This window comes from Larimichthys crocea, chromosome XIV, assembly GCF_000972845.2.
Source record: "Larimichthys crocea isolate SSNF chromosome XIV, L_crocea_2.0, whole genome shotgun sequence".
NCBI classification, from domain to species: Eukaryota; Metazoa; Chordata; class Actinopteri; family Sciaenidae; genus Larimichthys; species Larimichthys crocea.
The window spans coordinates 10,799,780-10,815,652 of NC_040024.1; the positions used below are offsets into that span (position 1 = coordinate 10,799,780).

General features: G+C 42.3%; 1 protein-coding gene across 1 annotated transcript; it reads right to left on the reverse strand.

The window, feature by feature from the left end:
• Nucleotides 1-690: 690 nt before the first annotated feature.
• ovol1a (ovo-like zinc finger 1a) lies at nt 691-8,191 on the reverse strand. The gene is made up of 5 exons (XM_027287675.1): nt 7,540-8,191; nt 2,713-2,942; nt 2,262-2,474; nt 1,530-1,674; nt 691-1,436 (listed from the first exon to the last, which is right to left on the reverse strand). Exons 1-5 carry the CDS (start codon nt 7,637-7,639, stop codon nt 1,096-1,098), a joined length of 1,029 nt encoding a protein of 342 aa, XP_027143476.1. The 5' UTR covers nt 7,640-8,191; the 3' UTR covers nt 691-1,095.
• Between the last annotated feature and the right edge of the window lie 7,682 nt (nt 8,192-15,873).

Below are 15,873 nucleotides of genomic sequence, written 5' to 3' on the forward strand. Positions count from 1 at the left end.
ATTTTAGGAAATACTGGAGGACTATTGCCAGTTGGCAACCAGAGGGTTCCAACAATACCAAATTGGTTGGCAAATAAACCACTGCGATGTATCATTTTCACACCTGATCTTTACAGATTAAACAGGCAAGATAAAACATGTTAATTACTGAAGTTTTAGAGGTGCAAGGAGGTGGATTTTGTTACTGTTGGACACAGCCAGACTAGCTGCTTCTCCAGCCTTTTCACCTGAGCTGACACCCTCACATGTTCTAAATTAGGTTGTTGGAAGTGACTGTTTCATTTCCAACCTACAGGTACAAGGATAGCATTTGCTGTCTTTGATGCTCTAGAGAGAACGATCACATCAGGTACTTTACAACAGATTAGTCTGCTATGACAGGCTTAATTGTTGTGGCTGATCATTTTACCACAAAGAATCCATCCATTTTCTATAACCTTAAGTCTCCTGGTCATCACAGGGTTGTCACATTGAGACAAACACCTATGGGGAATTTCGAGTCACCAATTAACCTTCGGGAGGTACCAGGTACCCGGAGTACCCGTAGGGACCCAAGTAGACACGTGGAGAAGATGTAAATTCCACACAAGGGGAGGCCTCAGTTCTTTGAGTGCACTTCAATGAACCACACCACTTATCGACCAGGTCAAACCAGAATGAATCTACCAGTGAAACACAATTTGTGTAATATATTACTCCCTTTAATGAACAGAATTTACCTTTTTCATAGAAAAACGTCCTTTTTTTTTGCTGTACAGAGAAGCCCACAGGTAATATTCACATGCAATATAACTGGAGAAAAATACAATTGTATTGACACACACACGTTAATGAGCTCATCCACATTGCAATCCCATGTAAAAACATATATTAATCACACTTGGCTTTGTATTGTGCATTGTTTCATTTAACGCTGTAGCCTGGGTTATATACAAATACCCAAATCCATACACACATATACATACATTGACGCACTGCGATGTATTTTGACTTCTATCACTTCACCTTTATGTCCATCAGTTAACACAGCCATCCATCCTTCATCCATCCCCCCTGAGTTTCTCATGTTGATGATCTTCCGGGCTTCCTTCCCCTCTACTGCCCCGCTGATCCAGTCGTATCATCACTATCGCCTCCTCGTGGAGAGCCTGGAGTCGATCCTCCGACTGACTCTCCTTCCCGTCCACTTCCTCCTCCTCTCCTCGCAGCCTTGCTCTTCAACAGGTGACTGTCGGGGTGAAGCGAGTGGAGGTGGATCAGCAGGTCGTCCTGAGTTCCCGCCGTGTGGCCACACTCCTCGCAGACGTACAGCTTGTTGCGTCGCTCCTTGTAGGCGTACTTCTGGGTGACGCTGTGGATCTTCTTCATGTGAGACTCAAGGGAGCAGCGTTGGGTGAAGGCCTTGTCGCAGAGGGTGCACTTGTAAGGACGGACTCCTGTAATGAAAGTGTGAAAAATGTCATATTCTTTCTTGCATCTATTACCCATGTGTAACATCAAGGTGGGTGAGCATGAATGTATGTAGCTACCTGTATGTGTGCGCACGTGTCTCTTGAGGTCAAAGGTGTCGTTGAAGCCTTTGCCACAGAAGTTGCAGAGGTGTCTCTTGGTTTCGTTGTGGCACTTGACATGTCTGTTTAACATCCGCTGGTGATGGAAGGTCTTCTGGCAAACCTACAAGAAGCAACAATACCATCAGTGCCATTTCAGTTTACTTTTACATTCGGCAATTAAACCATTCATGGTGCCCTGTGGAGTTTTCTTGAGTATATCCTTGAAGCCTGACAAACGTGATTATTTTATCACTGCCAAGAGATTTTAAATGTTTACATTGACTTGCAGTGTACAAGTGTCACCTCTTAGCAAACATTCTTCTAACTTTGTCAGCACCACGATTGACGAACATTTTATCATTGAAAGTTCAGTTCTTGGTCTAAAACTCCACCCCATTGACTCAAAACCCTTCCACTACTTGGATCCTAGCTCCAACCCACGGTCCCCCATTGACACCAATAGTGCTACTATTGTCAGAACCTCCACAGGATACCTTTAAATTGTCTTCCATCTATATAATTGATTATTTTGACAGATTCAGATTGCTGCTACTTGTCAACCATGGCCGGTCTTATGAAGGGCACATCATCGAGGATTTTTATTTATTTCGATATTTTTTGACCTGATCTGACGTTGACACATTTTTGGTGGTTGGAGAAGTACCTCCAAGCTATTGAAACGTACTAATATTAGTATTGTTTGCATACCTGGCACACGAACTCTCCCGTTATCGCCTGCGACGAACTCTGTTTCTGACCCGTCGATCTAGTCACCATGGGGACCACTTCCATCGGGGCCGGGGTTGTCGTCAAGGCGAGCGGCATCACAGTGGACTGCGGAGTCAAGGGTGGTGCGACGGGAATGGGAGGAAGAGAGAGAGGAAGAGGAGAAGGAGCGGGTGGTAACTCGCCAGTAGTTACCTGTGGTGGAGAGAGTGAACACAAAATTGACATAAGAATTGAGTTGATCTGGAGATATAGTTAATATTTACATCAAAAACAAACACCAGTTTATAAGGGTGTAGCCAATATTGATCAACAGTCAGTTGATAGCTCTTCTGGAAGAAGAAAAAACCCAAGCTTCTTTGAAATATGTCTAGATATTTTGTTTAATTTCCATAAAATACACTAAATATTCCTTCACTGCTTCTTTCCTCACCTTGATTTTGGATCGGACGTACGTGGAGCCGCCTTGTGGCCTCCTCCTGACCTCAGATTTCACCTCCTGGGGAGCCGCTGGGCTCTGTGGACGGCCCAGCATCGTGCTGGACGGCAGCTCGGCGCGCGTTTTCGTGTCCGAGCGAGACTGTTTGGTGAGGCAGAGCGGTGCCGTCTCTGCTGGACTGGCTTCAGCTTCCATCACCAGAGTGGACGGAGGGAAGATGGAGACTGGAGGTAGAAAGAGAGAGAGAGAGAGGAGTCAGTGTCACTTTTGAAGTCATACAGACAAGAAATCTCTGAAAACAGACAGAAATGGAGGAGAGGGGGTGAGAAACGTGGACGAGATCACGGGAAAGAGGTCGAATTTTCTTTTACTACGACATTTCACGATAGGCCGGCAGCCTGCACCGCTTCATGTTTGCACAATCTCACAATTAGCAAACACGCAGAGTTAACTATGTGTATGTATTTATGTGTGTGTGTGTGGGTGTGGGTGTGTACATGTTTGGCCTATTGTTAAGCGCGACTTATTTTGCACGCAATCACATGCCCACTAACACACACACACACACACACACACACACACCACATTTCCATTGCAGTTAGACTTGTCTGACCAGACAGTCTTGCAGCACCAGGTCTGTACCTTCCTCAAACAATCCGCCTCCACAGGGGTTGGATGCCTGTCAGTGTGTGTGAGAGAGAGCACAATATAACAAAACAGACAGAAAGAGAGAGAAAGAGAGAGAGAGCACAATATAACAAAACAGACAGAAAGAGAGAGAAAGAGAGATGTTGGGTCATAGAAACCTTTCAGCCACCAACATGCAGGTTTGTGTGCATGTCTTTGTGTGTCTGTGTGTGTGTGTGTGTGTGTGTGTGTGCGTGTCGAGGCGTGAGGTGTGGTCCGGGCTCGGTGAAGACAACGAATCAGTTGAGTCTGCAGGGCCTCAATCAGATAAAACACAAATGTAAATGCAAATGACGCCTCGCAGTGAGCTGTAAAGATGAAACGACATAACACCTGAACTGTAATCCAGCTGAGTTAACGGTACCGCTCTGTGTACACTGCGAACAGCTGCTTCCTTTCATATTTCAGACATAGATATCATTCACAGAGCCTCTGCAGAACTTAATAACGTGTTTACGGTGACACGGGCTGGGTAGCATTTAAATAAAACACAGAACTACCTGACAAACGACATAATGCCAACATGTTGCACTTTGCTGATATTCGGCACGGCGGTCAGTATTTTCTCACCGTACTTTTACTACTATAACATTTGTCGACTACTGCAACTTTAAGTATTTCAACACCGTGTTTAACAACGTTGCATGACTTCTAGTTCCTCCTGCAACACAAACGACGCCGTCTGATTAATAACAACTGAACGATGAACCAATCGGAGCATCTTCGAAGACCCGTTTGTCCGACCAACGGTCCAAAAACCAAAGATTTACGCAGATTATCACGTTTGAGAAGCTGAAAACGACTTAAATTAGTATTTAATTATCAAAACGTCTCTGGGAAACTGAAACTTCCATTCATTTCACATCTACCTATCTATCTTAGACTCAACTTGGACTTGTCCTGACTTGAGACTTGCAACTAAAAACACTCAAGTCTCGGGTTTTGACCCTTCAAGTCCGAGGTACACCTGAACAATAAACAACACTGATCCCGGTGTGTTGAAAGGACTCGGTCTCAGCTATGTAAATAACACCATCAACGCGGCCTGTGTCAGTATTCAGATACCTGCGAAGACTTTTGCATCGGATGATTTTGCATCGCAACAGATATTTTTGTCTTCCAAAGCGTGGAGCTGAAAACTGGAGCATCACCCAGATTTGGAAGCGGTCTGACGGTCCGCTCTTCAACTCTTTCATTATCGACTTATAACTCAGCTTCGAATAAGAACACACGCGTGATGTTTTGTCAGGGGAACAGTGGAGCGTAGCTCTCGCACGTCTTTTAAATCTTTCTTAATTATTCCTGTGTGCTGATGGTTTCTGTGGTGAAGGCTGCTGCCTGGACATTTAATCTCATCTTGTATTGTTTGTTCACCCCTCCTTCCCCCCACCTCTCACCAATGAATGAAGCATGTGTGTGCTGGTGTGTGTGTGCTGGTGTGTGTGTGCTGGTGTGTGTGTGTGTGAGAGCTCAGGGTGAGAGGGTTTAAAACACCCCGGGTGAAAAAGAGAGACGTATTGTTCTTTAAATGCGCTCGTTTAATATTTTTTCTTTCACTTCATTTAACTTCACTGAGCTGGAGAAAAAGAGTCAACAGTTGTTAGATAACTTTCTCAAACACAGGGTGTGAGCCTGTGTGTGTGTTTGCTAAAGGCGTACTGTCTGCAGGGTCCGTTACATTTCCTCCCATCCAATAAACATTAACCTCACTGCAGCGGCCAATAGGCCGACGGTATGAGCCCTCGCTATGATGCGATAACACACACGATTGGAGCTTAACTGGTAAATCAGATGGCTGACGTCAACTTTTGACATTTTGTGAGAAGAGGATGAGAGGAGGGTAAACACGAAGCTGGAGCCAGTTGGCTGACAACAGTTGAGGTCTTTCCTGGTTGCCCGGCAACCTCATGATGAAGACTACTATCTTTTTTTTTTGTTTGTTTGTTTTTTGACGCTTCTGTTTCCAGCTTTTGTGCCGAGCTAACCGTCTCCAAAATGCATTTAAAAATTACATTTAAGATGATATTAATTATGATTAATAATTTATGCGTAGGTCACATGATTGTGGGAAGATGAGTACTGGTGAGGCTTTGAATTAATTATTAATATTTTAATTATGATATATAGAAAACTGGATAATTAGCACTTTATTTAGTCCTTGAGTTACAGTACAGTATAAAGAGGAATAAAACATTGGTTTAATTTATGAATTAAAATTTATTTAACTTCATTTTTTAATTTTTTATCAAAGACATTTTGTTAAAAATAACAAACTCACAGTTAATTAATTATCTAATGTTCAAATAAATTTATATATTATAATATAACTATCTTACATTAAATCTAAATAATCTAATGAATATCGACCTTTGTGCATCAGTGACAATTTTTATGAGACCTATTGCATCTAGAGTTTCTTCTTTAACTCTTCCACCTGTTTTTGTCATGTTAAACTCAGTTGTCTGTTGTACTCACAAGCCAATGTAGATCCTGATCTCACATAACCAGCTGCAGTGAGTGATGATGATAAAACACATGTTAAGTGTATCTGGAAGTAGAGGACGGATAAACCCCAAACTTAAAACCAACAGAGGCTGATTTCGGACTGATGATACATACAGAAACAGCCCGGGCACATGTTTGTGTGATTAGCAGAAAAAATAAAACTCCTACACACACCACCCACACACCACACACCCACACACACAAACCAGAAACGGTCGAACCTATGGCGCCTCATAAAGCTTCATTGCCGTTTCTGTGGGTAATTATCATACCTCTATGAGTGGTGTGTGTGTTTTTGTGTGTGCGTGCTTCGTGGCCGCGCACAAAAAACACCGTCAGTCAGGTACGTCAAGTAACGGCACATACCTGAAACTTTAGCTGAGACCGTTGTTGGGTTTGGTGAGGAGGTGTTAACTAGGCGTAATTACGCACTGACGCTCAGTTGTTTTTAATCTTAAAGGAAATGTTCTAATGGGAGTAATATATATATAACTGTATTTTAGATAACTTTATTTATTTATTTTTTGTTGTTTATTTCCTTTTCGTTTAAAAACTAAATGTGCCGGCGGTTCAGTTCATCCAACACGTTCCGGGTTTCCAAACACCAGAGAGAGAGAGGAGGATGTAAAAGTCAATGATTAAAAGTTAACGGTGGTGAGATGTGGAGGTGAAGACACACACAGGGAGAGGGGGAGAAGCAAGAGGGGGGGGGGAGAGCGACAGGAGAGGTTTAGTTTAGGGTGTAGTCCGTTACTTGTTATCTGATACCGACGCGGTCTTACAATAAAAAACTCCGCCGATGGCAACAATGGGGATTGTTCTCAAGAGGAGTGAGAGAGGGAGAGAGAGGTGGACTCCTCTGACTTGTCATTTAAATGCAAAGTGTCTCATCTGAAGCTGAGAGACGCCAAAACTCAAGTTTGACAGTTAACACGTCAGCACCCAACCCAGAAAAAAACGTTATTCTCGACCATCTTAAATCAAATCTTTTACATTTAAAGACGTGAGGGCAGCTTGTGTCTGTGCATTTTAAAACTAAAAATCTCCATTAAGGCTCAACAGGGCTTGAAAATCACAACCCACCAGGATCCGTTACAAACAGGCCAGATCTGAGCAGTCAGGACGCAACAGGCCCATATCTGGACAAGGAAGAACGCTGCAATCTACTGGGGTTGAAGGTCGATATGTGAAAAAGCAACGGGCCCTTGTGATACAGCGAGGCACACAATGAGTTGTGGAAAATGTCAGATATGGAAGGAGGAGCGCGAACAAACAAGAGTTTTTACGCAAACAAAACATTAAAATTAAGATTGAATGTGGCACAAGAGAAGAAATACGCAGCTTCACTGCTCTCTCTCTCTCCCCCCCAAGCTGTGTTTCCCGTTATTCGGTGGCCCCGGACGGCTGCCGACCCGTTACAATCTCAACCTGACCCCCCTCTCCTACAAGAGCCAGTCTTAACGGAACAAAAAAAAAACACCCAAAAACCGCATGAGATCGCATAAATCCGTGCGTAAACGCATCCAAAAGGCGCGTCGGGACCCGCCAACCGCCTATGTTTGTTTTTTTTAAGTAAAGAAAAGTAGAAGAAGGGGGAGAAATATGGCTCATTACAGCAGCCACACTCACCTGGGATGTAGACGTCCCCTCGTTCATGATCGGGGAGTTCACTCCAGTTCCGCTTCCCCGGCGAAACATTCGCCTTTTTCACCAGAAAGGCCCTCGGCATTTTTTTTTTTAAATTAACACCCGGTTCTCCTGTGAGAGGTCAGGACGTGAAGTCCAACTGAAAGTTACAGAAGCAGGAAACTCCAAAAGTTGGAAGCAAAAAAAAAACAAAAAAAACATGGAAGGTGTCTGTCCCCTTCTCCTTCTCCTTCTCCTTCCTCCTCCTCGCACCTTTTCTTCTCGTTTCGCAAGCCGTGTATCGCTTTTGTCTCCCGAGGTTTTACCTTCTCCTCACACACCTTTTCTTCTCTATCCAGCTCTGGAGCGACGAGAGAAATTCAAAAGGTAAAAAAAAAAAAAAAAAAAAAGTCTTTCGGCGTCGGGACAGGTGAGTCCGCTCAGGTGTGCAACCCGGACAGGTAAAGTCGAATATCACCTACAAAGCGTCCTGAAATAACGGGAGTGAGTGTGAGTGAGTGGGTGGTAGAAAAAAAACCCCAGATTGTATCCTGATAACACACACTCAGTCGACAGAGGTGGGTCACACACACACACACACACACACACACACACAAAGCAGCACAGGTACTCATTTGAAAAAGCAGGAAACAGGCGCCAGCGCGCATGCGCTCAGAAATAACGGTGACAACAAGCTGCTGGGGGAGAGCCCGGGTTAGGCCTGTGTGTGTGTGTGTGTGTGTGTGTGTGTGTGTGTGTGTATACCTGCTGAACCGGTTTACCCCACCTTTCTCACTCTCTGCTCTCCACCTCCTCTCCATTGCGCTTTAAGGTGTGGGGAAACGGTGCAAATGACAAGAAGAAGAAGATTTAAGGGGCCAGAGAGTGTGAGGGGAAGGCGCCGAGTGCAGTTATACAACACACACACACACATGGTCTGCACACATATTCACCCTCTGGGCATTGTGTGTGTGTGTGTGTGTGTGTGTGTTTTTTAACACCAATCAGTAAATAGAAAGCTGCAGATCAGAATATGATTGTAAGTAAGTAGCTGGCGTGCATCCTCGCCTGGAGAGCTGCTCTTTAAAACATCAGGGTGACACATCTGCAGTTTAATTCACTATAAATGAACCTGAACATTTAAAACAATAAAACAAAAAGATGTCATATAAGTTCATCGGATCAGCCATAACATTATGACCACCTGCTCCAGACAAGATCAGGTGCCGCAGTGTTGGAGGTGAGGGGGCTGTGCCGGTGGTGCGTCGTATTTGTGTTGAGCGTAAACCGCTGTGAGACAATTTTATTTCTCTAAATAACCGGCTTCATCGAGGCCGGCGCTCGCTCGCTCTCATTCACTGTCCACGTCCGCCAACCACTGCTTTCTCGAACCATCGTAAGGTGGTAAAGTGCGAGTCACACTCAGATTTAGAAGCTGGGTACATGATTTAAACAAAGACAGAACACAACAGGTAGAATGTCAGAGTTTAGTCCATGAATCCACCCGGATAGTCTCAGTTTTCAGAGACTTTTCAGGCTGACTGTGGAGGTTTGACCGGTCTGATTGGCGGCCACAGTTTGATGTCGGCCTGCAGCCAAAACTCACTACCCCCACTTAAATAAATGGAAAAACCTGCATTTTCACCACAGCGAAAAGTGAATGCGGCCCAAAGATGTGCAGTGCTATCAGTCCTGTCAGTGGATTGGACTGCAAACATGATACCTTTCTATCAAAACCAGCACCAATTCGAGCTACAGTTGTAGATCGGATCACACAGGCGAGCCTTCAGTCCCCGCATGCATCACTAAGTCTTGGTCCTGTTGTAGGTTCACTACCTTCCCTTCCTTGGACCACTTTTGATAGGCACTGAGTACAGGTACACCCCCACAAGAACTGCAGTTATGGAGATCCTGTTGTCCAACCATCACGCTCTTGTCAGTGTCGCTCAAATCTTTATACTTGCCCATTTTTCTGCTTCTAATACGTCAAGTTTGAGGACTAAATGTTCACTTGTTATGGCTGATTGCTTTCTTTCATTACTAATTGGTTGCCTATGATGTAATATCTTTTGTTGGTTTAGTTTCTTCTATCTGAGCAGGTCATTCACATGTTGTATGATATTGTCGGCCAGTAGATTGGACGTAAACGCGTCACTGGTAAAGACAATATTGACGTTATGACAACTGTCTTTCTCTATAGTGAGTGTGTCTGGTCGTGACAGATGTCCGCACACCTTGAGTTGACTCTGCTCGAGGTTTTTATGCCTCTTAAAAGGAATTTTCGCCACTGTCGCCAAGTGTTTGCTCATGGTGGGAATGGTTGGGTCTCTGTAAATAATCTTATGAAGAGTATAGTCTACTAGACCTGCTCTATATGGAAAGCTCATCCAGGAATCCTTTATTTTGGAGTATGAAACTTTTAAATATGACAAAATCATGAGGGAAGTGTGCATAAATGAGCCAACAAGGTGGTAAATTCAGAACAAAATGAGTTTAATTTGGTAGTTTTAAGATAAGTAAACTTTTTCCTGGAATGACCTTGGCACTTACTACTACTTACTTTACCAAAGAGAGGCATTAATCTATCAACATAATAATAAATCTGCAACCGATTTGGGCAAATCAGTCATATTTCAAGTAGAAATGCCAATAAATTCACTTTAAAAGGCAAAAGCCTCTTTTTCTCGTTTATTTTTTTTTGTCTTGCCCTATTCAGGCATTTTCAATGCATCACCATGCGCTGTGGGAAAATGGATTTTCATCATTATGTCATTTTAAACAGGCAAATAATCAGCGGATTAATTAATAATGGAAATATTTGTGAGACACATCACTAACTGACTTTGGGGCACACCTTGGATGGCGCCAGTTCATCACAGGTCATATAGACAAACAACATATTCGCACTCACATTCATAACAACGGGCAAATTTAGAGTCACCAATTAACCTATTAAGTGCACGTCTTTGCACTGTGGGAGGAAGACGGTGCACCCGGAGAGAAACTCCACACGGAAAGGCCCCAGCCGAGGTTCAAACCAGGAACATTACGCCCTAATTCTGTATAACATCAGCCAAATAAGCCTTTAGGTATGTAAATGACTCATTCAGACTCATTATTTGCCCCACCTTTCCCTCCCTGCTGTGTGTTTACAGCCCCCTCCTGCTTCTCCACTGTTCTCTTGTCTTTGTAACACACACACACACACACATCCCCTAAATGGCCTCTCGAAACACCTGAAACCTAAACGTAATGACAGACGGAAGGACACTATATGGAACGCATATGTTCAGTGCATGTTTACCTCCATCTCGAGGCTTTAGCTGAGCTGCTCCATCCACCTGACAGCAACAACAGAAACGGAGACTTCTTCATGTCAAAACACACGACTTCTTAGATGTTATCCACTCACGGAAAGACTAGTCCAGCGATGCAGCGCAGAGGACTGCAGGCAAATGCTTTCCTGTCATTACCAGTGGAAGAACCTCTTTATTCAGGAGACGGTTTTTCACAGGCTTTGTCTGAACGACTTCTTCATCTTTATTGGACGTATTTGGTGGTGGGTAAAGGCATGAAATTGGTACTGCAGCTTGTGTTTACCTCGATACTTTGGTCTATAAAACATCAGAGAACAGGGAAAAAAAATCTCACAAACCTCAAGTTGACATGTTGAAATCTGTCTGACAGATAAATTCAGACCTCAGAATGTAAATGTATTATAATGTAAAAGTCTGAAAGGCCTGATCAGCTCTTATAGAACTTGAAAATGGTTCCTTAAAGAAGTTTTTTTTGGTGCACGTTGAGGAGAACCAACCAAGAATCAACCATCTCTGAAGCACCATTCGGGGTACAGACCACTTAGGTTTAGTGGTATTAAAACAACTCTTAACACCAAAAATAATATAAAAATCCATTGTATTTGACTGTGTTTTACAGCTCAGAACACCAAGCTGTAACAATGCGCAATATCGTCAATCGTTTCACTCAGAAATGCCCCAAAAATTCACAGGTACCTCTCAATAAAAAGACTGAAAATTGTTCTTTTATGGCATCACTCTGAAACCAAATTGGTTTAGTAGGGTAAAAGGACAAAAGTCACTAACAATAACTAAGCAGAAGTAATGCAGATTTTCTTTAGTAGACTTCTGTAAACATGGATCAATTTTTTTAAAAAAAAACAACATTTTTATAAGGAAGTATCGAGTGATAAAACAATGTTTAGTATGAGCTGTTAAAGCGGAAATTAGGATCAGTCAAATCTGGGACTTATCTTTTAAACCTTGGGTGTCTTAGAGTGTGAGTTATAGCATATAAACTGGTAGAAAACAAACTTTCTTGAGGCAGTGGAAGCTTCGACCCTGGTTTAATTTCAGTAACATATCACAGGCATTCCTCGCGATAATATAATACTATTGTCATGTGGGTCAGGATATGTTTTGTTTCCAGTTTTCAATTGGGCCTTCAACGCTGACGTCTAAACTACAGCAAATATGAGATTACTCTGAAATACCAGATTTCTTCTCTGCTCCCTCAGCCTCAGTGAACTCCTGTGTGCTGTCACCGGCTTTCACTGGCACAAGTTTGCAATTTGCATGCCAAGGTAAACACGGGCCGTCTAAAATCATCCTTCGAGAGAATAGAAAACAAAACATGCAGCGTTTGTCGGCGGCTGAAAAAAAAGAGGACGCGGAGTCAAAGCATGAGAGGTGTCTGATGAGAGGAGTGGTGCGGCATGAATGAATGAACGGTATGCCGCCCGGGCTGTCAGAGGAGTTTGGGCGGTTCAGGTACGCTCCTCCTTTCTTTCTCGTCTTTCTTTTACATCCTCTGACTAACTGTCATCGATACTGTTATTCTAAATAATGCACAGGCCTGTTTTGTATAAAAAGTACTTTTAATTTTGGTACCTTAAGTATATTTCTGATACATTTGTATTTTTTCATCACTATACTGTGTCGTTTTGAGTGTTTTAACTCTGAGTACTTCTTCCACCATTGCTTGCACGAAGGACCTCAGATCAGTTTTAGTCAGTTACAAGACAGATGAAAGTGGGAGACAACAGGATCAGGGAGAGGAAGTCCAGCCTACTTCACACCAGTTCGACCTGATCGACAACCTCTTTACCGATCTCCTCCGCAGTACTGTTATGTCTGTATCTTTGTCCCTCTCGCCGCGTTTATTGTTTCGTGTTTGAGTTGGTTACTGTTGGTGGTTACCTGCAATAAGTGCAGTGATTTGAGAACAGCTGACCTGAACTGGACCTCAAAATGTGCTAAACTCAAAGTACATATAGGGCACAGTGGTGCCATGTTTTCCATGTTTTTTGGTCATAAAGCTTAAACAATAGTGGATAAATTAAAATTTGATGATGACCACTAGATGAAAAGTCACACATAGTCACATAGTCGTAAATACAAATGGCTAATTGATTAAATGTGTGCAAGAAGCAGCTGAATATAAAACATAATTCAAATATTTAGTTATTATTTTGACCCATCTGTAAAACTTTTATTACATCATGTCAGATTATGGGGTACCAGTGACATCTTCACATTACTTGTTTGGGCTGACAAACAGTCTTAAACCTGGGTCACGCTGGATTTTAGGGTTCCCCCACGTGCCAAATCCCACCTTTGATTATGGCATATAATACAAACAACTATAACACTGGGAGAAATGTTTATGTTGGAGGATAAAAAGTTATCTCAGAGCTTTAAAATTGGGCAGACTGACAGACTTGAGCTCATCCTTGTATCTTTTTTCATCTGCTGAAAAAGAAATGCGATAGTAATCTTGTTTTTGTTTTTGTTTCTTAGTTCTGTTTTTGACTTTCAATTCTCCTGAACTGTCTTTGTGTCTCCATCCCTTTGTCAACGTCACACTAATCTGTCTGTCGGCATGCTTCATTTTAATATGCTTGTGTTGTTGTAATGGGTGGGAGCACTGGTCAGGTAGCATACCTCTGTGTGTGCATGCAGTATGTGCATGTGTGTTTATTTACGCAGGAATAATAGCAGCAAACTATGAGGTGAAGCAGGAGGCTTCAAACACGACAACGTATGAATATGGCAACAGATTTTGGACAGCTACAAGGCAGGTCAGTCAGGTATTGCAGTCAAAACTTCAGCAGTCGAACTCAGTTCCCAGTTATGTAACAATTCGTTGACACCCTTTAAGATTTAAAAACAATTACAGGTGTGTCCTTTTTTAAAAGCTTTTTTCTGGCCAGTTACAGAAAGAGACACAAGCTGTAAACACAACGCTGACACAACGCATGAAATTGTGCATTTAAATCAGGAGAAATCTGTCAAGTTCAAGTACTGTGGGTCAAACAACATTTGTATGTAATAAAACAAAAGAGAGGACTAATAGAGGACTTTTATTTTGAAATTTAAGACAAAACTAGGTGACACGGTGGGGTACTAAGTCAAAGTCAGTCGTGATTTGGTTTTCAGTCCACATGGAGACTGTGTTTATATATTTTCAGGCATAAACATGAATTTAATTTCATATAACTGGTGTGTTGACATACATGATGTGTTACAACCTGCAGATTAAAATAACTCAGCTGACGACAGTTATTGGTAATCATCCTGGGCTCCATTGGCTGTTGTTGTCCAAAAGGTGGTGCTGTTGATCCATGAAAGACAGGTAGAGGTACAGCAAACTACATGCTGACTTCTGCTGCAGGTTTTAGTCATGACCATCTATCACATGAATATTTTTATTCATTTTAAGGGCAATTAAATTGCTTTTCCCCCCCGAAATTTGTTGTGAAGTCAGGTGAACCTGATCAGCAGTTACAGATGATAGATGGATGTTAGTATTTCAGAGGGTGGAAGAGATAATAGGAAGTAAAATACTCACCCTGAGTGACTCAGTGTGAGCATGTGATATATCCAGTCAGCAAGTCAGCCGATCAGGGGAAAGACATGGTATTCATGCGGTTACATGCACATTCAGGATTCCAAGGAAATCGTTGTACTGAACTGTCAGAATCAGAGGAGAAAAGTTTGGAGGGAAGTAATGAGACAATGGCAACAGCGTCAGGAGATTGCGACAAAATGAAGAAACTTACATAAAGTACAAGATAAAGGTGGAGTAGAAGCCAGGATCAGAGATGTGCTTGACTGTGGGGGCTTATTTAAATCTCCATGGTGGTTGCTAGTCTTCCTTGGGGTCCACACATCAACAACAACAACAACAACAACATTTATAAAACATCAATTTAGAATCCATAAAGACAAGAAACTGCAATAAAAGCCAAATGTAAAGAAGTGAAATGACTTTACACATTAAACAATAAGGAACAATAACCTGTAATAGAGACAAAAACCAAATAAGATACGAGTAAAGACCATTGACAGTATAAAGAATGGACAGCGTATGTGTGATGCCACCCATAGGTTTCTGAAGCGAGGTCTTGATCATCGGGGGACCTGAGTAGGGCCGAATGACGCCTCGGTGCTCAAACAAACCATCTGTAACGGCCCTTACCTGTCAATCAAAGCAGCCAAGCTCTTAATCCTGCATAACTTTAAGCCTTAATATAATACATGTTTATTTCTGCTGTGAAGTTGGACATTTGAACATGGGGACTTATGGAGACTGACTCAAGTGGACGAATGAGGAACTGCAGTTGTTGCCTTCACTTCACAGCTGCAGAGTTTCGTTCATTTGTCACGCACTAGTGAATGAACAAAATGAACGAAAGGTTTTAAAAAGCCTCCACACCCTTTTTTGTTTTGCCACTTTGTGGTCCGTAGAAGAAGATAAGAAGAAAACACTGTAACATTTAGAGGTATTGATGTGTATAAATATATGAAAAAAGATAATATTAACTTTTGTTTTCCTAGTGTCTGTGTATCGACTGACCATGACTATATCAAGGGATTTAAATTGCTGACTAGGATGAGTCCAAATGAGGATTAATAGGTGTCAAATATCCTGTTGTACCAGATCCAAATCAGAATCAGAATCAGAAATACTTTAATAATCCCAGGGGGTAATTATTTGATGAGGATTAATAAGGGTTTTCATTGTGTCAAATATCCTGTTGTGCCAGATCTAATCTTTTAATTTAATAGTTAGTTTCACTTTCATGCAGAATAGTTTGGATCTATTTACAAAGATCTATCATCTGAGGGTAAGTGATGCGACTCCCTAAAATAAATGAACTTCCCATCATGTCCTCCGGGGCAATGGGTGGCAACAGTGAGCGTCTCTCTAACAACACGAATTACAACCAGAGGAAGAAGAGGAAGACTGAGGACTCTTATAAACACAGCAGCTCCGCTTCAGCAGCATTATTCCTCTATTTTACCTGAAACTGGACCC